Source organism: Zeugodacus cucurbitae, chromosome 6 (assembly GCF_028554725.1).
Source record: "Zeugodacus cucurbitae isolate PBARC_wt_2022May chromosome 6, idZeuCucr1.2, whole genome shotgun sequence".
Classification (NCBI taxonomy): domain Eukaryota; kingdom Metazoa; phylum Arthropoda; class Insecta; order Diptera; family Tephritidae; genus Zeugodacus; species Zeugodacus cucurbitae.
In genome coordinates this window covers 71,907,049-71,919,509 of record NC_071671.1, presented here as the reverse complement: position 1 = coordinate 71,919,509, position 12,461 = coordinate 71,907,049, and the positions used below count along the sequence as shown (strand labels likewise).

The 12,461-nt window shown below is 38.0% G+C and overlaps 1 protein-coding gene across 3 annotated transcripts in view; it reads right to left on the bottom strand.

Moving 5' to 3' along the window:
- Positions 1-12,461, bottom strand: part of LOC105221497 (5-hydroxytryptamine receptor 2A) — a 108,568-nt gene that overhangs the window by 41,616 nt on the left and 54,491 nt on the right. For all 3 annotated transcript variants that reach the window (XM_029046389.2, XM_011198525.3, XM_054233891.1), the window contains exons 5-6: positions 10,580-10,713; positions 8,864-8,973 (exon numbers count right to left, since the gene is read on the bottom strand). In XM_029046389.2, coding sequence (XP_028902222.1) covers positions 8,864-8,973; positions 10,580-10,713 — 244 coding nt within the window. The remainder of the gene's footprint in view (positions 1-8,863; positions 8,974-10,579; positions 10,714-12,461) is intronic.

The following is a 12,461-nucleotide window of genomic DNA, read 5'->3' as shown; positions in this document are numbered from 1 at the left end:
GCGATTTCCCAACTAAATTTCGCCGCTTTATACGCACAAATGTCTGTGCCTGTGTGTGTGTGTGTGTGTGTGAAAAGTATAAAACTTACTTAAGTTTACACTTAATTTCCTTTTCACATTTGATTTCACTAAGCCATTTCTAAGGCACATACACGCACATGCCATCACTGATACACTAATACATTTAGTAAACACACACACAGCTACACTCTCTTAGCCACATATCAGCAACACTTTATTTCCACTTCAGTAATAAACGCACACAAACAGACAGATAGAGAGACATTCCCCAAGTACAAGAACAAGCACAATGGTGGATTCACAATCGAAATTGATGGAATTTCATTTCGAACCTTTTTGGCTGGCGCTGCATGCCTGTGTGTGTGTGTGTGCGTGTGCTCTCGTGCATTGTTCGAAAGTGGAGCATGGAGTGTCAATATTTCGACGACAATACCTCTCGGTCTCAGCTCAATAAAGTGTAAAAATAATGCTCTGCCGAATAGCAACAATAAAACTACTGTAAATGGCGGGGGAAAGGAAATAAAATTTTAAGTATGGGAAATAAGACAATTTACTTCCTTATCAGCTGATGCACTCCGAGACGGTAAACAAAAACTTTTCCATGTGACGTCAGACCCACGGGGATGTGTTGGTGTTTCGGTGAAGAGAAATCAAGTAGCACAACAGCAGTTAAATGCCGTTATTTTCTCTGTTATAGTGGCAATTAGAATTATTATAGAAATTAATAAGCTTGTGCGTTTGCGTTTAGAACTCTTAATGTTACGTTGGGGAAATGGAAATTAATATTCGCAATTGTTCGGAGAACGGCACGAATCGCAAATGAAATAGTTAGACAGAAATGGGAAGGATAACTGTGTTCAGAGGGAATGGGTATGAATCGGCAGAGCTCATTTGAAGAAGCAATTTGGGTAGGAACTGATTTTAGTATGGTGAATGCGTCCAAATTACAAATATTGGAGATACCTAAGAATATAATCGGAGTTGGAAATTTGTGAAAATTAATGCAATAGGTATTGATGTTTGCGAAGAGAATTCTTAAGCTAATGTTGGCTCAGAAATATTGACAGCAACCCTCGTAAAAGTGTTCGAAGACGATGTTGTGAGATGTCCGACAATGCAGATCCAAAGAAGAAGATTTGGGTGTTTCTCAATGGTTTTGAACGTAACTTCTCTGCCTAACGGCGTGAATTATTGAAATCCCTAAGTATCTCGTGCTTCTGTAGATTTTTAGAATCATATAATTATTATGAAGTCAATAATTAATATATGGACTACTAAACTTCACATTGTGGAAACTTTAAGTGCATTTTAACTATAATTTCACAAATTTATTCTTACCACTTAGGTATCAGAAATAACACCGCACATAATGACAGTAAATTTGATTTTATTTTGCATTTATTGCTCTGGCAGAAGGCCGCATGAAATTGCTTCGCTTTCCATCGCTCCGCTCCGTTCGTAATTGCTGCCGCCTTAACAAATTAAAGTTGAAACACCGTATGCTAATGCAATAAAATAAGATGCCATTTATGTCTACATAATTTCCATAGGCAAAGGAGACACCTTAAATTGTGCAGATTATCGAAAGTGTGAGCGAGACCGGGCCAAGTATGTGGTAGGGAAATTTGACTCATAATTTGCAATCGATGAAAAGACTACCTTATAAAACTATGTGTATAGATATAAGCAAAATGGACAGAAGAACCAAAAATTACATTACAGAAAATGGTATTGAGAGAGAAAGGGAGAGAGAACAGTAAAAGCGCTAACTGTAAATAAGTGCAAACATTTTGCTCGTAAAATTTAAAATTGTTGCATGCTGCTGATATTCTGGTGAGGGAAACAAGAACGAGCAGGCGATAACTGCCGCTACGTATCGATCGTTACGAATGATAAACAGCTCTAGTAATTCACTTAATTCTCGCAGAAACACTGGCGACACTAACAATACTAACGGTAATAATGCCTAATGGTCGCCGCCATGTTGGCTGTCGGTGTGTGCGAACGAGAGATTGTGTAACACAGATTTCTTCACTTTTACCGTTAATGTAAGTAAACGTTGTTGTTGCAGTTGTAATTGTCGTACGAATACATGCGAATATTTCCGTGTCACTAATTTTTTAGCAATTAAGTGAAAGTGCCCGAAGAGGAAGGTAGCTCTGTAGCTACCGAGACTTTAAGACTAATAAATTAAATGCGCACAGGCGCATATACAGAGACACACACATATGCGCCACACTCACACTTGATTAAATGGAGAAAATAAAAGTCAACCAACTGTTAACATGAATTTGAAACGGAAGCGGAAATGTTGCATTCCAAAGTTGTGATTCCGAAGGCAGTTCCTCTGGCGTTCCCAGAAGCGTGCGAGAAAAGGTTGCAAAAACTAATTTGCACTGAGCCGGAAATACTAATGTCAACGCTGACCTAGAGTTAAAATTCGTATTGTGCCCAACTCAACAAATACTGAAATTGTGTGCCGCACGTTGTTGCAACAAGGTTGTTGCCACATACAATTTGCCACGTAGATTTGACTAGTCAATGAACATACTCTCAATGATAGTAGACTGCTCCACCGAGCAAATAGTAGAATGCTGTCAGTTGGAATGAGCCTATATCATTATCATCGTTTATAGACGGGATGTTCACCAGAGAAGTGAGGTTGGTTACTTTCCTTCTTCTACACAGCCAAAGAAAATATCACAAATACATAATGAGAAGATTCAAATGACAAATTTATTTTTCTTTCTGAAATACCTAACCTCTATCTTAATCATTTCGGTACTCTTTATTCAAGTAAGAATTATGTCAGCATTCACCTTCGAAGGATATTTTAAGCAAACTTAAGATCGACACTGCATGGCATTCTAATTGGAACCGAGAAGCTGACTCGTAACTTTCTTGTGAAACGAAATACGTGGCGGGATGAGTCTCATTCGTGACGATTTGCTCTTACGTCATTAAGCTGCACAAATACCTTCACATAGTAAATGTATACATGTTGTTGTTACTTTCCTTGTCCCTCGTCATTTGCCGTTACGCCCGTTCGTTAGTGTGTGGCGCGTCCATTAATCTTTATTTCACTGTCAATGTGTTAAATGGACAATATTTCTTTCATAGTTTACAAGCTTTGCTGGCGTTCGTGCGCAGCCAGTCTCCAGCAGTCCCCTTCGTGACCGTGAGCACCACCTTGTTGCCTTCTTCACAGCACACTCGTCAAGCTGTAAGTACGCCGTGGCCAGTTTGCCAGTCATCACTAGTTGCTTTTCGGTGCTGATGCTGATTCGGTGTATGTATGTGTGTATGTAGATATGTTAGTTGCGTATTGACTGTTGCGCCAACTAAGTATTCGCTGTTCGTTTAGGAATGTATGTGTGTTTGTTGTTGAGAAATTCTCCATCTTGTACTCCATTAGTTTTATGAACGTGTCTGGATTTTTCTATATGGTTACATATTATATGTTTGGATGGTGATTTAATTGATGACTGAAAATACTAGGGCTACCTTGAGAATTTGGCCATGGTAAAAATAATAATGTATACTTAAGCGATCCATTGAACTGTATTCAAATATTGTAGAATATTGATTTAACCAATTAATCCGAAGGTGAATGCGAATTTTCTGCAGCATCTCGTTATAAAAACTTGACATCTTGAGCAATTAACATTTCAGACCAGATAATTTATAAACTATTCAATGCAGAAAAGTAATAATTCCCTCAGAAATAAATTTAACGCAACTTTGTAATTTAAGCAACAGGAATAACGGTGTACTGGACTCTCTCATTCTCTTACTCTCCCATCCACAGCTTTTGCCCCGCATTCCAACACACTCCTGCTTCGTTTGCCCAGAGTTGATATTTAAGGGCCTTGGGACACTGCAGATACGAATTTAATTAATTCAGTTTTAAAGCGTAATTACGTTTAAACAACAACAGCAGCAACAAAGTGGCAATAACAACAAACTGTATTAATGTAGCGAAAAGTTTAATGAAAAATTGATGCATGCGAATGACAGCGTCAATAGAGAAATTTCCAGCGGAAGCTGCCTTGCTGATAAACGATATTTAATTTGTTCATTGCCAGCATGCACATTTTTTAATTACGCACCTGCAAAAACAACAACGATGGAAAATAAAAACCGTTTTCTTCCGCCGCGTGAGAGTTAATGTTCGACAATTATGCGAACTTCAAATATTGATTTTACATAAAAAGTGCAAAGATTTTAGAGAGGAAATTAAAATTCATTGCTTTCTATTTTAATAGAACTATGGCAACTGAGTATAGTTAATTGCGCTAAGCTAAGATATTATACTGACAGAGATGAGGCCAAAGCTTCTGGATGAAATTGATTTTCGAATGAGAAAACAGTTTATAATAGATCAATTAGACCTCAATTAATGAAGACCTCAGACCTCAGTTGAAATATAGTTGATTATTTCTTTACTCTTTCAGGTATTGAGCCATTCGCCTACGCTCACTCCTGACCCAAGGTCCGCTTCATACCGCTGAGAGCGATGCCCGAGGTGCTATTGCCTAACTATTCTATACGAACCCCCTGTTGTCAAGAGTAACTTTCCCGAATTAGCCAATCGAAAATTACTTTAGACAGCCCGTCGCACGCAACGCACGTTCAGGTGCATGCTATAATATAATTAATTGCGAATTCAATTTAACTGAGGCCTCCTAATGGTTACGCAACACAATGGGAAGCGCGACCACCGCGAGCGGTGTAATCCACAATTCAACCATGTCGAAATAAATCTCGTATTTGTAAATTTAATCGGCCTACGTACTTACAGTTAGACGTGCGTTGCGCCCCCTATGTGTCATTGTCCAAACTGTGCCGCTGGGTAAGCCAATGAACCGCAAAAGCTGTGAATTTTTCAGTAATGTGCCCCGTGAGGCTTAGCCGCAACAATTATAAAACAAATAATAGTGAACGAAGGACAAAAACAACAAAACAGTCATTGGAATGCTAATATTTACACACACACACCACTTATATATGTATGTCGAGCGCGTTGTTGTTGGGATGTGTAGCGACGCATGACGCACGCAGTTCCCACTCGATGGTTGCGGTGGCGTATACTTTACATTGGCCAGCGCTTTAAAGCGCGCTCTCTCGTACCCCTCTTCCCCCCTCTCACCGCATTGCGGATTTTGTGAACATTTGTGGCCTACAACCGCCGGCATCTGGTTAGATACAAATCACTTAATTTGGTGGCAAGTTTTTGCGTAAATTTCGTTGTTATTTTCACTCCTGTGTGTTTGTTGTTGTTTCCATACTGGCAACAGTGGCTTCACGTGAGTGTGGTGAGTTCGCTTGCAAAATAGCGGTAGATTTGATATGGATCTGCCTGCGTAAGCGGTGGAAAACAACGCGGCACCGGCATATGTTCTGAATATAAGTGCGACAGAGAGTTGTTCGAAAAAAAACGCGGTGGCACACTTCCACGTTATACAAAACAAATGAGACAGGGTGTTTCAAAACGAATTTACTGAGAAAATAGTTGAAGAAAGCAAAGAAAATATATCAGCTTGTGGTTATACTAACGATAGTTTCGGGCGAATATCTCTTCCTGTGAGGAGTATTTCTTGAAAGATGGAAGAACATAGTAACATTAGTGAAATTAAAAATGTGTGTATAATTGACTCTGCTGCATGTTAATCGTCATATACACATTTTTAGCCGGAATTTGGAAGAAAAAGAAGACAAGCTACTTCACAGGAGGAATTTACAAAAAATATATGTGTAGAATGCCCAAAGAAATATGGAGCTCATGAGATTATTGTGCTTCTATTTGACGTTCTGAACGGTTAACAATTTTATGAGAAACTACTTTAAAAATGTATATGGTAAGTATACCTCTTTATAAAGGGATCGTAATATTGTAGAACCCTGTTCTGTATAACCAAAATCGGCATATGCTCATGCAATCAGTTTTACAGTTATTATTATATTTTATTCAAAAATGCTGCATGTAACCAGCACTCGTCCGTCCGCCTACCCGTCCATGACCGCAGTTTTGTTTGTTTATTAATATTTATTTCTTTGTTGGGAATGTTGTGCGCTTTGGCCACATATCTAACCAATTTTGCTGGCCACAACGAAAATTGCACATCCACTTTATTAATATCCACGAGAAAATCAATTTTAAGTTTAATTTGTTTTTACGGGCATATTTTCCAGAAAACCACTCGAAATTCGGAGTTATGGCGCGGAGCTCTGCGGTTGCACCAGCTACATTTCGTGGTTTCGTGTTTAGATGGCCATCTACATATGTGTGCAAATATGCATGCAGTGTAGTCGGCAATTAAAAATTAATTAATATTTATTTTACATTTCAGCTAAATAAGTGTTTGTTTTTTCATCGATTTGGTGTGAATAAAATAATTTGAAATTAATAACGCAAAACGAGAAAGCGAACAGAATGTTTCCGCCAATAAATGACATGTGCATTTGCATGTAATTTTATTTCTTCTTCGATTTTTTTTGTCAATATATGTGTGTAATTTGCATTTATTTATTTAAACGGACGTTTTTTGAATTGAATTTCACCGCAAAATACTGATTACCGTTTGTTGTTTTTACATAATTTCCATTTTGAATAAATATTTATTCACTGCATGCTTTTAGGCGGAATTTCTATTAATTCAGTGGATAAAGCGAGTAGTTATTTATGGGAGTAATCAAAGTAAATAAAATGTGAGTAAATATTAACAAAATGTAGTGAAATCTCATAGTTTAATTGCTACAACTTCTACTTTTAACATAGAATTGTAAAACTTCCAATATCGGAGCATCTGCCTAATTATTTGGAGACAACTTCATTCCACATACCTAGCTGCAGGCAGTGCATAAACATCAATAATTCCGAACACACAATCTGTACTCATACTTCAGAGCTACTTTGGATCAGGGAATAAAGCGAAGATTTGAGGCATTTATTGGAACACGTGTTCCGATCAAATTATACATTACTCATACATGTGTCACAAGTACATTATATACCGCACGTACATAATTTATGTGGAAGGTGGAAGCGCTTGGCAATTGCCACTTCAGCGGAATCGGTGACGTCAACTGTCAATCGAAGCAAAATCTTTTCAACTCCGAGTGTATGTAATATGATTGATGACATCTGTCAAACTTTTCAAAAAAGCACCCACACACACGCCAGTGATGTGGACTCAGGGAGGCGCTCGCTTAAATATGCACGTTCATTTGTGAGCAAAGCGAGAAGTGCGTGTGTGTGTGCGAGAAGAGAATTGAAAATCATCGATCGAAAATTGATAATACCATAAATAACAACAACAAATGAGTACATCTATTTACACTCGTTAACCGTTATTAATACTCTCAAACAATGCGCATGAGTGAGTGAAAGCGCGTAGTTGGAGCATGATTTTGCCAATTCTCGTTTTTTAGTTTATTTCCCAAGAGTTCAATTTGTTGATTACGGCAAATGGCAAATCTGACCGAAAGATTTAATCGCGTTCCTTACATTTACCTCTATTACGCACAGATCCAACAGGTAAAATCTTTTTTGTAATATGTATTATATATGTATATGTATGTGTGGGTATATGTAAGAGGTTACACATACTGGACGGGGAGAATAGCTTCAAACCTCGAGGTATAAACTCAATTTATCGTTTGTTAGCTTTGAAAATGTGGAGGTGAGATGTCTGTGTGCCCAGTGTGTACTTAAATTTATAAACAACACGAACATTCAGACATATGAAAGCGTATCAGGTCATTCGCTATTTATTCGAAGAGTTTTCGATTTCAACATTTGTTAAATAAATTTACTTAACGATGTTTTCTTTTAAACTGCCCATTTTATTCCACGGAGAGCTTTGATTGCTGAAATTCATGTTTGATTGATTAGCTTTGAGCGACAAGCATGACAAACACACATATATTCATAGTGTCTATTCTATATATAGAAAAACTCATATTTGCGCACACCAGCTGTCGTTGCCTTTCGGGCGTTTAGGCGCCAAGCGACAGGCGGGCTAAGCCCAAACAGCTATTGCCAACAAGCAAACACGCGCTCCCATTGATTTCATGCTTTCTTGGTTTTTTTGCACGACTTTATTTGTTTTCTCTTACTTCATTAGTGTACATTTAATTCGTCTAAAAATATTTTAAAGCTTTTGTTGTTGTCGCGTTGATTTATATTTCATTTACAGTGTCTGTGCTGCCAAGGACAAATGACAAAAGCCGTTGAAGTCAATCAATGCTTGAAAGCAGCTCATTAATCATGATTTGAGTTTGACAATAGATTAAATACCGAAAATCAAATCAATTCGGAGAAATCAGATTTGAGTGACAGCCGAAAATTTAAACGAAGAGGCGTTTAAAATGGCTGCAAATTCAAAAGGACAGTTATGTAAATAAACACATACGAGTATGTGTCACATATTGACATTATTTTGGTTTGGTTTTTGTTTACAAAGCAACTATTAAATATTCATTTCTTATTCGACCAAGCAATCGTATTGTGCTGCCGCCACTCGAGGTCAGCAAGGTCAACATATCCATTTCATTTATTTGCTTTCAATCAAGCGCTGAGGAAGAGATATCCCTAGATAGGAATCTGTATGGTTGGAGTGACTGAGGCGTGACACAGTGATACGCTATCGATGCGCCACCATTAATCTTAAATAACTATACACACATATAATCTAACGTTTATTGCCGAATAATCGCCTTGAACACTGTTATGCCGGGAATAAGGCGCTCAAGACATGTGAAGCTTCTATATTTCATACCATACACACATGTCAACCTGGTTGTCTATTAAAGCTTACGCTACTTCATGCGGGGTACTCACCTATCGAGCGCGATGGCGACCAAGTGCAATATGGAAGCTGTACAGCAGAGTACATCGCACGACGTCCAGATGTCGCACAGCTCCGGTCCAAGTATCCAGCCTTGGCTTATCTTTTCGGGGCGAAAGTTTTTAGCACGTTTATTAAGTTTCGTTCAATTCCACACATATCCGCGTGCGAGTGCCATTGTGTCAATGTGTACGTGCGTTCAGCGTTCGCACGAGCGCATTTCCCACAAAAATGTGTTGTTGTTGTGTTTCATATAGGAGAATACGGAGAGGCATGGGAAGTAGAGAAAATAGTGACAGTGTTAGAAATGTTTAAAAGCGATGATCATGTGTAGAATACAAATTACATATACGTAACTGTAAAAATCGTCCTGCCTTAGTGTGTTCGGTAACTTACGTGCGACTCAGAGCAAGCGATAACCCAGTAGCAACTATTAAGTACACAAAATAATATACAACTCTTCGGATTCCTGATTTATTACATATGAGCTAGTTCAGATTAAATTGTCGAATGTGGAATATTTGTGTATGGAGCTATTAACTTGTCTTAAATAGTTTTGCTGTCACCTTGATTCTATTCAAATAATTACAATAAAATTCTGATACTTGAGGGTATTTCTTAAGTATAAATTAACTTATTAAGTTCTAATAAATCCATAATCTATCAAAGCGGAAATTTTTTCGAAATGCTCAGAGGGAGAATATAATATTATAAAACTACTTGGAGGTGGAGTGTGTGAAGGCTAGTGGAGTAGTATTGACTAAAATTGAATAAGTCGTTTCCCACTGGGTTATACACAGGCACGTGTATGTGAGAACTCAAGCTTTTCTATGATGAACTTTATACTCTGCACATCCACATACATACACATGTAGGCACGCCTAACTTCATGCGCTGACTTGCGCCATTCACGCCGCAGCCTAAGGCCACAGCATGTGTGCGTTTTGGGTGGGTAAATTTGGAGGTTATAAGATTGTCTTTAGAAATCCGCCCGTCTCTTCTGTTCGTTAGATTGTGAGACAAAACGACGAATATTTTATTGATTAAGAATCTTTAAATAATATTAAGTAAGGATAAGGTAAAGCGTTGGGATGATGACGATGCTTCCACAAAGTGGTCAGGTTCCTATGCGTCCCTTGGTTTTATGGCTTTCGTAAGGTAAATATTTTGTGAGGTCAATTATTGTATATATATAGACTTATATAGAAATGTTATGAATTACTGTTCATTTAATGCGTTTAAATGGAAAAATGTCGAGGAATAAATTGTTGGACCGACAAGTGCCGTGTGGACAAACACTTGTCCAAATAAGTGGCGGCAAAGTGTTTTGTAATGCAAATTAGCGCTTTTAAGTGGAAAAGTGAGCGACGCATGAGTGAAGTAATTGAATTTATAGAAAACGGGGCACTTTCGACGCAATTTTTGGTTGATTTATCTTAAAGACTTTAGGCTTTAGAAATAAAATTATTTCTATTTTGAAAGTCAATGTTTTTCTGTTGGCTGCTTTTTTTAATTTTAAGGTGGGGATTCTAAATGGGACTTTATGGAAAATCTTCGCACTGTCTACAAATCTATTTTAAGTTGAAAGTGCTTGAGTATTATTACTACCTGGGGTCCACTTACATCTTTGTTTTATCTTTTTTATTATTTTACTTACTACGTTGTTTCGCTTTTCGTTGCAGTTTGCTCATTCGCAGTCATTTGCTTACCTCATAGACGGCGCCCAGCGGCATCACCAGACAGGCAACAAATAAATCAGCGACGGCCAATGATGCCACCAAATAATTGGCAACATTCTGCAAGTTACGTTCCAATATTATGGCAGCGATTACAAAAACGTTTCCTATTGATCAGCGCCAGCAGCATCAACAACAGTGAGGGGAGCGATGCCAAAAAGACGATGGATGAGGGAGCGACCACAGTGATGATGATGCCAGCACAGTCCATAAAGTTGATTGTTGTTTATTGTTGGTTTTTATAAGGTTTTTGTTTTCAGTTTTTTCGATGGCCACAAGACATCGATGAAGTCGATGAAGCCGCACACACAGCCACAGCGAATGGAAGCGATTTGATGATGTGATGTGTTAGCCAGTGTCCACGTCGTAAATGCAGAGGAATTTATTTCGATTTTTACAAGCCATATTCCGATAAATGTCGCCGTACGTATGTGTTGATGTGTGTGTTTGTCAGGCGTTCAACAACACATTATTATAATGAATGTAAGGCATGTTGTTATGGTGCCACAGCAGTGTTCGCAATTATTCACGGCAGTTGAATAGAAGTGAATCATATTCCATGGGGGCGTGGGCGTTGGCATGAAGAGAAAACATGAAAGACACAAAGACATATTTATAAATACATAAAGGAACTGATATAAAATATAAAAGAAATCGTTGTTTGTTCACTATAATGTCGAAGTGGCGTTCTTTCGGTCGGATTGTATTTTGAACCATTTTTCTTCTTTCATATTTAATAAGTTCCCAAGTTACGAGGGAATTTTAACATGGTACTACGCCCCTTTTATAGAATTAAAAACTTTCGTGTTGGATGAAGTCCCCTTTCAAAGGGAGAGTGCCTGTAGTGAAATCAACTAGTCATAGACTAATTTATAATTTATATGAACTGTAACTAGTTTGCCAAATGACTTGCTTATATAAACGATTTCTAAACATGGTGTTGAGAGATTTGGGCTGAAAATTACCCAGTCTCATACTAGAAGTAGTTAAAGGAAGCATATAATAAGTACCTAGGAAGAAAAAGCTTGGATTTGGTATTAGTGACAATCCAGGTTTCTTCTGCTGGGATATTGTACTAGTTATATACATTTAGATAGATATCTTTGGCATCTCTGCATACCTTGTAACTGCAAATATGGCCTCGATTGGGTTTGCCTCTCGAAATTAATATAAATGACAGCGAAGACATGGAATTGTCAATAAGCCAACATGTCATGTGTCAATGTGCACGCTCTGACATGACAATGACAGCACTGGAGTCAGCAGCGACGCTACAGTGGCGCTGGCCATTTCTTGCTGCGCCTGCCAAAGCCGCTAATGCAGATTAAAATGGATAAGTTGCGATAATGTGAGCGGATGTATTGCGTATGCACAGACGTACACACATATTGCCCTAATAGTGTGCAACAAATACAACACTTAATGAGCGCTCATACTGATGGTGTGCATGCGTGTACTTGCAGGGGATTACATCGTAATGCATGCGATAAATCATTCACCAAAGCTGGCTGTCACCATAGTTTGCTATGCAAATTAACGCAAATGAATTTATGTGGCAAATAATGAGCCAAATCACTTAAATTATCCATGAAAATGTGTATTATCTTTGCTTTTAAGTTTAAATTTAATTTCGAAATCATGCAAGCAGATTTTTCCAGATTTGTGCACTCACAGCCATTTAATCTGAAAATCGATATTATTTCAAGAGTAAGAAGTAAGCGATTATTGAGAATCACATGAGCGGTGACAATTAAGAGAATAGTTGAAATTCGATCACGGAAGCGTAAAATACCAGGTCCCCGTTTATGTGCTTGAATATATTGTGCTTCCATTTCATAGTTACTCTTTCTTCAGA